A 16368-nucleotide genomic window follows, 5' to 3' on the forward strand; every position below is an offset into this window, starting at 1 on the left:
CAACTGAGCAGCACAAACCACAAAAATACCTCCCAAAACAGCCCCCAAATCTCTAAGCACTGCTTTCATACACAACCTTGGAATAAACCCAGTTGGAAATCATGGGGAATCCCTCATCACAGGTACACCTACTTTTGGTAGAAATCCATGCAAATAAATAAACTGGCATCTTATAAGCCTATAAAATGTTAAAACTGCCTCATGTTCAAAAATAGTTCAGGGTTGTGGTTCTCAACCTGCAACCCAGAAAAAAAAAAAGCCAAACATTTACATAATCAGTTTATAAAGGCATATTTCTGAAGAAAATTTCCATTAAAGTTCAGAATGTTACGTAATTACTGCTTAGAAGAGGATGATATAAATATTCCTATCAAATGTCCTTTGCATTATTTATTGTAGATACTTAGATTTACTTTAAGAGAAAAACAATAAGCATTCTGGTGTCATAAGCTGACCAGACATACTGTAAGTGCTGGTAAAATCTTGGAGGACAAATTGCTCAAGCCATTTAATGCTGCAATTCACTCGTTAGGACAATAACTCAGATCTGTGCTTGGTTTCCAAAATACCATTTTCAGGTCTGATATCAGGGAGAGGGAAGACAAGAGACTAGAGAAGCATTCATACAAAGAACACTTTTCAACTGCATCTCTAATTTTTATTTCAGCAGTTCTTGACTATTTCAGATCCATGATAAAGGAGTAACAAAAGCCTGGATATATCTTCCTAAGGAAAGAATGAAGAGGAAAAAGATTGAAATAAGGCATCCCAAATTTTCAAAGGGCCCTTTCTTCTAATCTAACTGCTTGGATAACGCGTCCAGAGTGGCATTTTGTAATGACAGCAACTTTCCAACAAATCAATAGTTATTTAATTCCCAACAAGCTCTCGAGTCCATTAAACCTGATTACATTCACCCATTTCAGTTGGGTGCAGTTATTTTTCCTACACCGGCACTTAATCTATAACAGGAACTTATGAGAACTTTCAAAAGCAATTTCAACATCAATCAGCATGGAGTGAAAGGCATGATTTGCTTGTAATTATTTATTGGACAGGATGGCAGAGGGTCTGACTGAGCTCCAGAGTCCGACCTTCACCCCCAAATTCTAATGGATATGAAGGCCTGCTGGATGTGTCTCGCTGCTGAAAAGCAGCCTCAGCTCACACGTCCCACCAGACACAGATTGCCAATACCTGATTAACAGCCACCGTGCAGTGCTTTATTTCCATTTTAGACAGATGTGTCTGATATTAAGCCTGAAGTGAAGAACACAACACACAATCTTCTATTACTGAAGGGACCTATATGGAAACCCACCTGTTTCATGCTGTGATTGCCCCTCCATTGCTGGAGTAAAGGAGCACAATGAAGGTTTCCCTCTCCCTCACAGTTCATTTGAATTATCCCCAGCGCAGCACAGAAATGCCCTTACACACGTTTGTGTCTTGACCCTGTCGATGCCCAATATCCAACAGCTGCCACTTAGATGGTACAATTCCATCAGAATTTAGAAATGTTGACTTTTCCTAATGTCTTCTAATACTGTAAACAACAGGATACTTATTGCTTAATTAGCATCTACACCATCTATTCAGAATCCCAAGTCTAGCAGCAGAAACTTCAGTAGCACCGCTTTTTGATAAAAATAAAATAATAGCAAAACAAACACAGCAACAACAACAATCTGGTAGCTGCCAGCTGACTCCTAAATATACAGAACTCTTGCCCTGCAGCAAGATCTTACATTTGAGGGCTCGAAGGAATTAATAGGATGTGTATAAATATTCTTTGCAGGTGATATATTTCTATGCACAAAAAACCACAACCCCTTTTTCATTCCGCGGGACGCGTAACACATGAATTAATGCATATTTAACACTATTCCTATTTGCTGTGCTAAAACACTTAACCTAAACACATCATGGTAAGTTACTTTGTCTTCTGCCCTGCCGTGGGAATGCTGACTCCCTCAGAAACCTAGAATAGATAGCAAATCCTCTGCCCTGTGGTCAACCCCGTGAAGCAAAGGCATGAATGTTAAACAGCAGACAAATCAATACAAGCAAATATAGCTCAACTACACCATTTATTCAGCCATGAGAGATGTCAATACACAGATTAGGGTGATCCATCTTTTTGATTTCCTACTGTCTTCTCACTGACTACATGAGAGCTTTTGCCTGTATTAAAAGTGTTTGCTTTCTCAACCATAAAAATTCCAATTATTGCTCTAAGTGCACTAGAGTTAAGTTGCTTGTTGGAAGCGGCCTTGCATTACCTGAACAAGTCCAGCGAAGTATGGTGCTGCAGGCAGAATCATTGGCACTCCATAGGGATGTAGCAAAACTCCTTGAGACGACAACATGGTTTAAGTGATAGTATTACTCCCACTAAAGCTAAACACATCAATTGAAAGTTAGGGGAAAATCTATATACCAACTTCTTCCAAACTCAGAGCTAGAACCAAATAACTTCTGTCAGGGGCAAAGCCCACATCAGCTGTAAAAAAAAGAAAAAAATTGACGTCAGCAACACTTAATGTTAAAATTTTCTTCAGAGACAACAGATAGAGACAACAGCTGCAAACCTAACTCTACCCAAAAAGGAAGGTGCTATTTTGGGAGCAGCTTAAGTAACATGACTAGCCAACTACTCTTTATCAGTACAGATTTTTAAGTACTAAACACATAGAGATCAAATTCTGTACAGATCTACTGATTAGAAATAATTTTACCTATCAGTTCTGGCATAGACATGACAACAGTTACTATCAGAAGCCATTTTCAAAATAAGCAGGTTTATCATGATTGCATAATTAGACATTCCCCTGGATTTAAAAGCTGTTAAACAATGTTCATGTGAGCGTTTACACTTCAGTCAGTTATACTGGGTGCATGCTCTGTTTTGATTCATTATATTTTTCTTGTTTGTTTTGAATAAGTGAGCTAACGCAAGCTAACGACTTCTATTAGTGTAAATTATATTTTAATGGCTTTTCTAACCTTTCACAACATCTATGTTGTTAAATTGAACATAACTATTTTAAAAGAACACATTTTCCCATTAGAGTATTTCAACGCTGTTCTCCAAATCAGCTTACACTGCTGGTGTAAGAGACAAAGGACTGAAATTTAGGCTGGTTTCCTCTCTAAATCCAAACAGATTTGACTTTAAACGTACTGCTTGCAAGACATTCTATTCCACAGCTCGTTTTTACTTTAGACAAAACCAACTTAGTCATTAACACCTGTTTTATGTGCTATGTATCTTCTATTGCAGATGTAACTAATGACAAGAATTACAATTGAGCAAGACTTTTTTATTTCAATATAGAATTAGTGAGGTACTTACAACTCCATGTTACAAGCGAAAAAAATAAAAATCTCCTACAGTCTTCAAATTATCAGGGTGCTTCACACCACTAATTTCAGCTACTTGATTTTGTTGCATAATTACTTTTCCAGATAACTAATTGCAGACAAGATTTGATGTGATAGTCAATTATTTAATGTCACATTTTGACCATCGTGGAAGGTTTTCGGTAATTGATTCTCGCGTATCACGGCGGCCGTGCTGCAGGATTTGGAGATGTCCCTGAGCAGCTGCCTGCTGGCCCTCCCCAGTGCCAGCCTTACCCCACTGCTAACTTTAGACGTGGAATTGTGACCCTCAGTGATGCTCCCTGCAGGAGCTGCCAGTGAGGCCAGCAATTGTCACATGATGGAGGGATGTTTACCCCGCTCCATCTCCTGTTTCAGAACTGCTTCACTTTGCTCTTGGGGATGATGCTGTTCTCCCTGCTTATCTGCCCATGCTTAGCTATAAATCCTGTTTCCTGGTCTTATCTTACCAAGGAAGAGAAACTCTGCAGTTTAATTACTAAGAAAGCTGACACATCATAGATTTTTTTTTTTCAGAAGATTGTCATTAATTCCAGTACAAAACCAGTCACTAACTTTCACATAGAAATACATAAACAGAAGGTATATATGAGAAAGCAAGTTGCAGTCACAACTCACTCAAAAATACTTAATTTCTAAAAAAAAAAAAAAAAAAAAAAAAAAAGGAGAGTTGATTTTAACTATTGCTTATTTGTTTCATCTAGCAGAGTAAGCTGCGTTTGAAAAGAAAGATTTCTTTCACCCAGGAATGGAGATTATAAAATGGATTCTGCAAGCTTTACTCAAATGACTCCAGTGGGACAACTGACAAAAATACAGACTGTTAAATTGCTCTGTAAAATACCTGGCAGGTTTTTTTTTGTTTCAGCATGTATATATTTGATAAGATGTTAGAAAACCTGAGGAGGAAGATTTGCACAGGAAAGCGCAGGCTCTAGGGAAGATTTTCTGTGATCTATTTTGGGACAGATTTTTTTGAACATTTTCTTTAATTATTTTGGCACAAGGCAACCTGCTGATGAAATTTCCTGATGACACAAAGTTGGAAGGTACTGTCAAAACTGGAAAGGATAAGGATATTACATGGAAAGAACTGCTAAATCTTATGGGCTGCATTAATCAAAATCCAATAATACAAAATGCAAGATCAGGCTCCTCCTAATGACAAACTTCAGGGCTAAACTCAGGAGGAAGAAAGGCAGGATTTCATTGCATCTGTTTAAAGAATTTGAGATGCTAGTGAGATGCAAATAGGAAAAGGGAAATTATCAGTATTTCTTAATTTTAATTCTTAATTATTTCTTGATTTCTTAGAGGCACTTCCAACAGAATACAGTTCTCTTCATCCACATTAAATAGGAAAAAAAAAAAAGGTCAAATTCAAATACAATTCAAATACAACCATTGCAGATAGACTCCTTTTTGTGTAGATAAACTCCTTTTTGTGTTCAGAGGAATGGAACAACTCTGTTGCAACAGAAACCTAAATTTGATTTGTTTATCCCAGCAGAGCAATCTGTGAATAGGGAAGAAAACAGTAGGAGGAAGAGACTAAGCTAAGGACAATCCTGACACTCTAAAAATCCAGAAAAACCTAGTTATGAATAAATTTAAGCTGAACATATTTTTCCAAGTTTGGGTTGTTTTTTTTTTTTAAAGTATTTTGGTCTTGTCTTGTGAGGGTCTAGAACAGCCTTCCAAATCCACGGTAACAAAAAAGGGTGGCTTATAACAGAATGTGATGCAAATAGCAGTGGTAGTGTGAACTCAGCAGCTTCCAGGAGGACACTTCCAGCCCTTTGCAAGCAGTATAAACATTCCAGAATAAGGCAAGCATCAAATGTCTGAGCAGCATTGCTATTTCCTACAGTGCAGACAGCAATACACACAAAAACAAGCGTTGGGAAATAAACCATAATTACCTGTTTTAACGCAAGGACGCTTTGCTTGCCTCACTATAACAACATGCTTGTAAATGTCTAGGTGTGGGGAGCTCCAGATGCAAGCTCTGCCTTGGTGGCTGGGCTCTGAGGTGATGTCCCATGTGTGCACCAGCTACCTAAGTTCTCACAAACCTCTGGAATCAAAACCACAGAAGCACAACAGAGCTTTACTCGCGTCTCTGCCCCGGGCCGGGCTCAGAAATTATGCCAATGCCTCTACATCAGCTCCACCACTTCAGATCAACGCATTTCCTCTCCCTCCCAGCCACACAAAAAGGAAATTTCACTCGAGTTTTACAGCTGGCCGTTAGTTGGTATCAATGGTCACTGCTGTTCCGCTGGAAGGTGTTGAATAAATGAAAATTGACCACCAAGAGTGCTGAGGACTGAGAGAATGAGCCAGAAGGGTTTTGGTGAGGCTGAGAGTTGTGCTTCACTTCAGCATGATTAAGGTGAAGCAGGGACCTGAACACTTCTGGGAGGACAGAGCCAGAATGGCCAGGACATGCACATCCAGCCCCTCTCCCATGTCCCTGGTGGTGACAGCACCCACTGCTGCAGGGCTCCTCCTCCCTCCAAAAAATTAACTCTGTGTGTGGGTGGAAAAGGGGAGATCATCTATTTTAAACAACCATACAGCTTTCATTGCCATTGCATTCTAGAAAATTATAATGCTGTTAGGAAAATAAAATATGTTAAGCCATTTTCAGTGTGCTCGTGGAGGGTATGTTGCTTTCAGCTGTTCCCAAGCCCTAGTTGGCTTTGGTTTCTTTCATTAAAAATTTTAATGGATTTTCTGAAACTAAAAATTGATTTCAGCAGTGAGAGAGGAAGAATGAACAAGAAAAACGCATGAACACTAGCTTTGGATGTAAAATGTACATACACAAATAAAATGCACAATTTTATTTGTTTAAACTACGCAGAATTTTGCAAAAGGCAGGTTTTATTAATGAAAAGCTGCTTTTAAAGGTGAAGAGTATAGGTTAAACAAGGTAGGGTAGGAGTAGGTGGTCACAAAATTCATATCTATTTCAGGCCCAGCAATCTAATACCAAAACCTCATGTTTTAGCACAGAACTGAAGCACTGACAGGAGTGCTCTAATAGCAGTTTCATTGAAGGCTTGCTAAGAAGTTATTTAAATGGGAAGGAAATGGACACTGCTGTACAGTACAGATGCACAGATACAGAAATAAAACTAGAAATATGCCTGAAAACTGGACTACTCGTTCAGGAAGAACAAGAAAAATGAAAATGGTGCAAGAAAGATCAGGGTGTTGATTCCACCTGCATTTAAGATGAAAATGGCACATTAGGCAATGACCAAAATACTTCCCCAGGCAAAAGCAAATGCCAAAGTTTTGCTATGGTACAAGGTGAGGGGGAAATAAAAAAGAAAAGAAAAGAAAAAAGACTTCAGCAGCTTCCCTGGGGCTACAATGCCTGGAAAAGGCAGATCCCTGCAATGCAGTCATCAGCCAATCAATGATGTATGCTCTAATCAGATTCTGACAGAAGTAATCTATTTAGACCATCTTTCTGCCAAATAATTAATCCTTCTTAAAGCCGGTATCTAGTTCAAAATACCACAAACAGTAGTTCTTCCAAATGCTGCACAACACCAAGGAACTTCAAATAATTTCTGTTTCCTTCCTACACTGGCCTAACTTTCCTGTCCCTCAGACCATAAATAATTCAGGCACCACTTTGGCACCCTCTTCAGAGCTTATGCTATGTCATATTTTCATCTTTTAAGTTCAAGTCTCCCATTTCTGATCACCTTTCCCATTGTCCAAATGCTCTCAATTTTCTCTTGAAGGTTTCTCAGAGGTTTTCAAGTAGAGGAAACCCCAAAACCAAAAGGACTAATTGGCTTCCAAGTCTCCTGATAATTTCCCTCCTCCACAGCAACTTTAGATTACTGTCTCTAAAAAAGGATTACCAGACACCAGCACCACAGATGCTTTGAAAGAGAAGGTGAGCTGCTGTTGATTAGCATTGCCTGAGGTCATCTGGCATTAAAGGAAAGATTGATAGGCAGAAAAAGCTGCCCTGCACCTTTCTCCCCACCACAGCTGCTGGCACTGCTCTAACTGCTGCACTTGTCTTCCAAAGACTATTTCCACCTTTCTGCAAAAGCCATTTGGGGCCAAAGGCTCTTCAAGTGCACCAGAAGCACCATCCAGCCCTGCCCCATCCTCAGCTGCTCCCTGTTCTCCTCTCTGCTGCATGAAGGAGCTGCTCATGCCAGGTACCAATTCCCCAGCCAGCTCCTCTCACACAGAACAGCAGGGCCAAAACACAGCAAGGGTTTTTGCTGCCTCCTAAAGCAGAAAATGCCACCTCTACGGATCAAAGGTACCTGCTGATCTCATACTGATAATCAGCACAGCAGATGTCATCAGAGGTGTTTGAGTTCATTAAGCAGCTCAGTTCCCACTAGAGAACAGGGCAAGGATATAAAAACTGTTTCAAAGTGGGAGAAACCACTATTTTCAAGCATGTGGGATTTAGCATATTTAGAATTAACACGTTTTTCTTCTGAAGTTAAGGTTTCCATTTAAAAAGTACATTTGTATCTAACAATTACATTAACTCTTGTGAGCACATTTAAAAAACAGCAGCAAGTCAAGATAAACCCAGCTGATTCTTCAGTCAGAAAACAACAATGCTTTGGTTCCACTGAAGTTCAAATTTTAGCCTCTTTCTTCTAAACATACAATGGTAGTTCATTTGGAGATTTCAAAGATAAATAATTCCAGTCCTGCCAAATACAAGAGCTTCACACAGAAGCAAAAACTTGGGAAAGATGTTTGGAAACTTATTTGGAGCCCTAGAGAAATTAAGGCTGTTGCCCTGTAGGCCAATTGGCCTTGCAACACCTGAAGTGCAATATTTCAGTAAAATGTTGGTTTCTGAGTGCACAGCCATTCCTTTCCCTCTGGTTTCACCTTCCTTTCTTATTGTCAGTGCTGTGGTGTGAGCCACGGGCTGCTGCAGAGTCTCACTGGCTAAAGAATGGCCTGTTTGCTTTGCATTTCCTTTGGAGTGCTCCCATAAAGATCACTTCTTCCTCCACCTGCACTGCCCCAAAACACATCCTTTTATTATCTTTATCCAGCACTTGTCATCCCCTTCAAAGGCTCGCTTCAGCCTATTCCTACCCAAGCTATTACTGTCAAAAACTCAAGGATGAATATCCTTTGTCTTGCCTTGAATATTGTGCTCCTTCACCTCCTGACCAAACTCCAAATGGCATTGATGCTTTCTCCTGAAATTGCCTGCTACCAGCTAAGACCCTCTCTGAAAACCATTGAACATTCTCTTTCGGCCCATAAAACCTCCTCTTGCCACACAAAAACACGGACTGGGGGATGAACAGACTGTCCAGTGGCATCCTGACCAATATCCCTGTTCCTCTGCAGGTCAGCTCTAATTTGCATCCATCTCTGATTGTAAATTCCTTTGAAGAGAATCGAATCAGGTACAAGGAGATCACCACAATGACAGCAACATAAAAGAACACACACACTTAACAGATACAGTTTTCCAGAACTCTTAAAGGCAAGGCTTGCCCTCTTCTGCCTCTTGGAAACCCTCACTCCCTGCTTAGATTGGATTGCTGAAAGATCAGAACTTGTCCCCTGACAGCAGGGAGAGTGATTTACCCTTCAGTGAGTTGCAAGACACCTTCACTTACACAGGTGATAAATGTATGCTAGAGAGAAGCAGCAGGTTAAAACTGGAGTTAAGGCATCCCTCTGTGCCTGGACTTGCCTTGGGCTACCACAGAAACCTAAGGACCTGTCATCAGCTCTGCATATCAAGGCACAAAAGCCAGAAAAATCTGTGCACAGATACTGTCTGAAAAAAACAATCACATATAGGTGTCTTTTAATTTAGCTGCGCTGTCATACCAGTTAGAAAGATTCTGGATCACAACCACATCATTATCACAGTGTTTGTGTCAAAATTAAAGCAGGATGGATCTGAAAACCAGTTATTTTATGTGCTGAGCTTTGCACTAGGAAAACAAATGACATTGGGCTGCAAGGCGCCACACAGAAAGGCTACAAAAGCTCCTAAAGCTACAAAAAGTGGTGGAACACACCTCCAGAGGCCTGCACAACCCTGTTTGTGAAGGAAGCTTCTCTGCATGCCTGCTGGATCACTCAGAAAAGTTAGCTGCAAAACTGTAGGAAAATATTGTTGCTTTAAGTTCCAAGAGTTGATTTTGACACAGACATCACAACTTATTCACAGCACTGAAGATGTGTTGCAAAGTTCTGCAATTTGTTTCTTCTGCCTTAGTGAGCACTGCATTGTGTCCCTTCTCTTGCAGAGTTCCATGCAGGCTTTTGTTACATAACTCTTATCAGCTGGAGAGCTGTACCAAATCACTTAAATTTTCCCTGTTGGCCCTTTTGAGAACACACTCTCTCCCATCTCCAGGCTACTTCAGATATCTTTCTCTACTCTGCTCTTGAGATTATCTGCGTTTTCTAAACCAGCTGAGATTAGCCTCCAATCCACGAGAAGCTAAGCAGCTTAGAAAATTTTGTATGAAACATAGAACACTTTCAAGATCTCATGCTTGTTTGATATCATGCAGTTACATAGACTAACTACTGAAAATGATGTACATCTTCCACAAATGATAAGCAGTATCACATACATCTTTAGTAAAGTCTCAGGTTGTATTTCACAAAATATGGAGTAGACTCATACTTGCATATATGTTCCTTAATCTCTTTCATTTATTCTTCTCCTTTGTGTTCTGAATACGGGATGACCAAGAAAAACGTATTTTTGCATGTATTTTGTCAGCAGGTAAAAAAGGCTGTAATCTTCCCCTTAGAGTATATTCATTTGCAAATACAGCCCAGAAGCAACAAAAACATTTTTCCTTGCAAATCAGGAACAGACTGGCTCTAACCAATACCCACCCTAAATAAATCCTAGTGACATACCCAAGCCATGCCAGGAGAGCTCTTCATCCATTCCACACAGGATTTTGGGCAATATCTGAGCACTAACCAGCCTCAGCACCTGTTCATGGCCATATTCTTATGGGCACCAACCAAGACCTCCACGAGGATCTCAGGAATACATCCATGCTGTATAAGAGATAAACCACCTGCCTATCACTGTCACATCACGGGCTTTAGTTGTGTGCAGATGACAGATGACTGACAGTCACATATTTTTATTGCCAAATCTGGTCAAACAGACTTTTCTTTATTGCTGTAGTCAGGCTACTCTAACTACTGTATCACAGGAAGCTATGACTTCTTCTTGACCCCAATTAGAACATTCATTATTCATCAAAGTACAGTTTTCATTTGCTTCCCTTGGGAACAGCAGAGTATCACTGTGAGGATCTTTCAGTACAACTTCACCCCCTTAATACACTCAGGATTTGCTGACAAGTAACAGCTACTTATTCCCCCGAGTCAAGCTCATATTAATAGGACTGCACAGTGAATCATGAGATGGTATTAAACCCTGCCTCCTGCCTGTATAAATACATCATTCAAGCACCCTACCATGCCAAGTGCTATGGTTTGATTGCAGAAACCAGCAGAGGGTAGATATCCTAAGTGAGCAGGGTGCCTTGGAGAAACAACCAATTCAAACCCCAAAATAATAAAGACCCTATAGGTCTTTAAAGGGATCAGAGGGAATTTCTGTTCACTACTGACAAGTTTCATCTTTTCAAGAGATAAAATACCAAGACTTGAAGGCATTAGATGTAATGCAAGTCATAGCTCTACTCAAGACACTGGCAGTAGTCTAAATACTAAAGTTTAGCCAAGAGCTACAAGCAAGGAGCATCTAGGGCAGGCAGGATTTGGCTGAAAGCATTAGAAAGCTCAGCTGATAGGGAGTTTGCCTCCAAATCTGAATGGCAGAAAGTTAAGAAAGCTTTTTCAACTTCATCACTACTTAATGCCTGAAGCCAATTCAGTCTCATAGATATTTGCTAATGCACACGTTTGGAGACACACCTATCCCACTCCTAAACTCACTGTGGGGTCTTGCACTTGGCCTATCCAGGCCAAGCTAAAACCTGGCTTTCTTTGAGGTGGGTCACATTTCTTCTGCCCCAGCCTGAGGGTCAGTGACTGAAGCCAGATCAACATCAGTGGGGTTGCTCTGGTACTCTGCAGGCACCTCTCTGTAAAGAACTGGTACACAGGAGAACTAATTTGGAAGAACCAAATTCCCTGCATTAAGCTCCAAGAAATCTTCCTGGTAACACAGTAAATAGCTCTCACCTGAAAGAATCACATCATGTGTTTACTTTTCTCCCTTCCCCTAAGACCTATTAAAAATATTCTACTTATTCATTCCACATTCCAGTCCTATGTATTCTTCAGCAATCCCAGTGGGTACTGAATTCATGGGAATACTTGATTTCTAATGATGCCTCTCACAAATTTCTCAGGACAAGGTAAAGCTAGGGGGATCATGCTACTGCTCAGAATAACAGAGGAGTGAAAGCACCTAAGGTCAGAAAACCAGAACGCTGCTGTATCAGTGCCAGATGGTAAAAGCCTTTTCTGCCATCCACTTTTTTACTTTTTGTCAGTTCCATTTGATATTAGGAGTGAATAGAGAAATAATGGCCTTTTTAATCTCACCTTCATTTAGGTTTTAATCAAGCTGTACCTGTGCCCTCGGAAGGGACCAGCAAAGGACTGGGATAAATTTGTGCAGAGAAGGACAACAGAAGAGGATTATTTCCATTTTTATTGAAATCACTGCTTTAGTGAATAGTCAAGCTATTAGGTGGATATTAGTAACATTTTTGTTGCTGCAAAAAATAAGACAAAGAATAAGTAGTCTCCTTCTAAGACCTCAGAAGTTGTCAATTCTCCTGCAGTGCAAGATCAGGGGATCAGACAGCAAAAATTGAACTCAAATTCTTTGTCTGAGAGCATCTTACCTCCTCTCAAAAGTTTTTCAATAGTGATTTTTTCCTAACCAGAAGAAACGAAACATCTGATACTATTTAGTAAAGAGCAAAATCAACAAAACACATGTGACTCAACACCAGGAACAAATACAAAGAAGAAATGTAATATTCCTTTGCAAGTTTGAATTTGAGGTGCTCAACAAACATCAACTGTACAGGAGGTTCATAAGACAGACCTGACTTTTGCACATCTGGATTATAAATGCTATTATTGGAACATCTATTTCTCCTGCATTGCACCGACAGAAAAGCACTGAATAGCTGCTTCTAGAGCACTGTCAGATTTCAGGGTAATTAGTGAGGCAACTTGGAGTAATGGATTCTTACAGAAATTATTTTCAAAGGTTTTTATAATTACCTCTTTTATTTTTCTTATTGATAGGTCTTCTTCACAGCCTCCCTTCTTGGATGCTGGTGTGATCTGGTACTAGTGTCTAACAACATTTGTAGTTTTGCACTGATATATTTGGCCATTTGTGGCCAAAGAGCTAAATTTCCTGATTTATCCTCAACCCTTCAGCCCTAATTAGCCCTTTAGGATCACATGTAGAAAACACTGACATATTTTTGCTCCACAGCCCTAACTCCTTGTGAAGCTCTGAGAGTAACCAGTGTCCATCACTCTCACAGATCAGACGCTGCCTGCTGTAACTCAGCTTCCTTAATCAAGCTGAAAATAGCTTTCCCTTGGAGTTTTTACAAAGCAGTTGCAAAGTTCATTTTCTTCTGGAAATGGGCACAAATTACTTGTACAATTTTAATGTGAATAAACATTTAAAACTATTCTTGAGCAAAATACACAAGGACACGCTGACAGAAAATGCACATTCACTGTACAATGCATTAATTTCCCAGCAAAGCCAAGGCTAACGCTCTCAGCAGAAGTCAATAAACTGATCTACTCCAGCAGAAATCCTGATCCTGCTTTTCTCACCCAGGAAAATTCATGTCTGCATTCCATGCCAGAAAAAGAGCCCAGGAATGCTCCATTCCCGTGCAGGTTTCTGGAGACACCTGCCTGGGTTGTTTGGCTGCACACAAACACAAATGTTTGTTTATAATGAGCCTTTCCCAAGAGACACACCCCACCAACCTTAGTAAGAAATAAAAAATTATAATGAACCCACGACCCATGCCCAGTTTGTGTTTCAAGGGGTTTCTGGAAACACCTTGGAAACAAAAGTTCTCTACAAAGAGCAGCACCCTGGCATTCCTTCCCTTCTTACAAAACTGTAATTACACGTTCCTGTTTGAGTTTCCATTTGTCAAAACTGCAAGAGGAATTTGCCACATCCATTGAGGAGTATCTACTGACACTTGAAGGGACAGACCTGAAATCCCTGTTTAGATTTCAGGTAGGGGAGAGGGAGATTACAAAGTACTTCTAGCAAGCCCTTGCGTTAAAAAAACAAAACAACCAACCAAACAAACAAAAAAAAAAAAAAAAAAAGTGAAGAATCTACATTCTATGGTAAAAATTATGGCCATTTTGCTAAATGACATTTCAAGAAGCACCTGAAACAACACTCTTGGGATGCATAGTTTTCCAAATAACCATGCTTTAAATACTTTTTTTTTTCTTTGAATTAAATTCTTCATGTACTTAAAAGGGATAGTTTACTTCATGGAATCATAGAATGATTTGGCTTGGAAAAGACCTTAAAGAACATCCAGTTTTAATGGTCCTGCCCTGGACAGGGACACCTTCTATTAAAGGAAGTTTGCCAGAGCTCCCTCAGCCTGACCTTGAAATCTTGCAGGGATGGGGCATCCACAGCATCTCTGGCCAACCTGTGAGTGCCTCACAACTCTCCCAGTAAAAAGTTTCTTCCTGTAAACCCACTCTGAGTTTAAAATCACCCTCCTTGTCCTGCTACTCTGTGTTCTCACAAAAAATTCTCTGTCCATCTTTCCTGCAGGCTCCCTTCAGGCACTGGAAGGCCACAATTAGGGCACCCCAAATCCTTCTTTTCTCCTGGCTGAACTATGCCAGTTCTTCTCTCAAGGGAGAGGTGCTTCATCCCTCTCATCATCTCAGTGCCGCTCCTGGATTTGCTCCAGCAGCTCCCAGAATGGGTCAGGCTGGAAAGGACCACAGTGGGTCATCTGGTGCCACCCCTCTGTTCTAGCAGGGCCATCCCAGAGCACAGGAGTGTGTCCAGATGGTTCTGGAATATCCCCAGAGAGGGAGACTCCACACCCTCTCGCAGCAATCTGATCCAGGGCTGGATGCAGAACTCCAGCTGGGGTCTCACCTCCCAAAGGATTTTGAACCACCTTGTTCCAATGGAAACCTGCATTCCTGAGCCAGGCTCGCTGGATTAACAACATTTCCAAAGCCTCAGAAATCCTGCTGTCAGAAGCAACCCCAGCAAGCTGCAGCTCTAGAACTGTGGGCAGTAGCAGCTCAGGAGCCGTGAAAAATATTACAGACTCGTGTTCTCAAACATTTTTAATAGGTGACTTTCTGCAATGATAAAAGCTACAGAAAGTCTAATTTTAGGATCTGTTCATCATTTGTGTCTGGAACATTTTCTTCTACATTTTATTTTGAGGCAAAACCAAATCACATGCTGGGTAGTTGCAATCTTTCAGTGATTTGCCTTAATGCATCCAGATACAGTATCGTGGATACCAGCGTTACATAAAGGAACTTCAAACAGTTGACAGGTACATTAAACCAAAACAAAATCAAAAGCAGATTAGCACACAAGCACTTTTCCATCAGGGAGGCCATTTGTACAAGAGTCAGGTTCTACAGAGACATCTCCCTGCCCGTACAGTACAGCTTCCCTTGCCCAGGGAGCACTGAGGGATGCTCTGCCCTGAGTCAGATCCAAGAGTCAAAGCTGTTTGAACCTTGCCTTCCCCAACTGATGCCTGGGTAACAGCACAAACCTTTACTCAAAAATAGTTCCAAGATACCTAATGATGCCTCTGTAGTAATAGTTTGTCAGTAGCTGTTTCAGTAATAAATGAAAGTTAATGCACATTTCTAATTTCTGTATTAGCATTCACAACTCAGACATTATTCAATATAAAACATATGGTGAAATCAAATTAGTAGTGAGAAAATCAACTCAAGCCATAGAGAAACTTGAAATTCACCATTAAATAAAAACTGCTGAGGATCATCACTTTTTAAAAAAATGAAATAGCATAAATTCAACCAAAATAAAAGATTAGTGTGCAAATACTAGACGACTAATTACACAATGTACCTTTACAAAATTACATAATATGGGTGCAGCTTATTTCCCTGTTTGCTGTTTGAAAAATAGATTGTTTAATAACCCATCAAAGCTATCTGTAAACCACGGCAACAATAGAGCAGATGTTGACTGTTGTCTTGTGCCTCACAGACATAATTAAATACAATGAAACACTCACGCACCCAAATAATGGAGGACAAACAAATACAGCAATGCTGCTCTATAAACATAATAAACCTCATTTACTGGGCACCTGCCTTGTATTAATCTGTGATATTTAAAGCAGGGAGGAAAACAGAGAAGGAGGTATTGATTTGCCTGCAGACCACAAAAACTACAAAGAATTCCTCGCAGTATAAAGGAGCTGTGACTTGTGCAGGGCTGATCCCCACGCTGCTGACTTCCACAAAGCTCAGAGGGAATCACCTTTTCCACTGTGACCATGCCAGGACAGGACAGCTGTGTTTTCTGTACAGAAAGGTACCTGAATTTATGACTCTGAACGATCCAACAAGGCTATAACACATTGTGCCTGCTGTGTAATAAGAGTCTTGAGATGCCTGTGGAAAACCAGGTTCCTTTTGACTGCAAAACACATTCCCTGCAATTATTTCCTGTCCCCTCTCCAAGCCCCTTTTAAACATGCAATGAAAAGCAAAGATTAGATTCCATAACTACCCAACCAAGTGGTTTTCTGCTAGGACAATGTCCCATAACATTATTCAATACTCTAGTTCACATCAAAATTTCAGAAATTTTTAAAAAACATCCTTCTTTATCTTCATTTCTTCTACTTCAAATGTAGATACATATTTTCTTTCATAATA

General features: G+C 40.2%; 1 protein-coding gene across 9 annotated transcripts in view; it reads right to left on the reverse strand.

The window, feature by feature from the left end:
• RBFOX1 (RNA binding fox-1 homolog 1) overlaps nt 1-16368 on the reverse strand; it is a gene marked incomplete at both ends in the record, with an annotated part of 1149754 nt that overhangs the window by 232428 nt on the left and 900958 nt on the right. For 4 of the 9 annotated variants that reach the window (XM_084216443.1, XM_084216435.1, XM_084216439.1 and 1 more), the window contains one exon: nt 2283-2369. The exons of the other annotated variants lie outside the window; for them this stretch is intronic. In XM_084216443.1, the coding sequence (XP_084072569.1) occupies nt 2283-2369 (87 nt within the window). Of the gene's footprint in view, nt 1-2282; nt 2370-16368 lie in introns of those variants that run through there. 9 annotated transcript variants of the gene reach the window in all.

Source organism: Fringilla coelebs (assembly GCF_963513975.1).
Source record: "Fringilla coelebs genome assembly, chromosome: 16".
In the NCBI taxonomy this organism is placed as follows: Eukaryota; Metazoa; Chordata; class Aves; order Passeriformes; family Fringillidae; genus Fringilla; species Fringilla coelebs.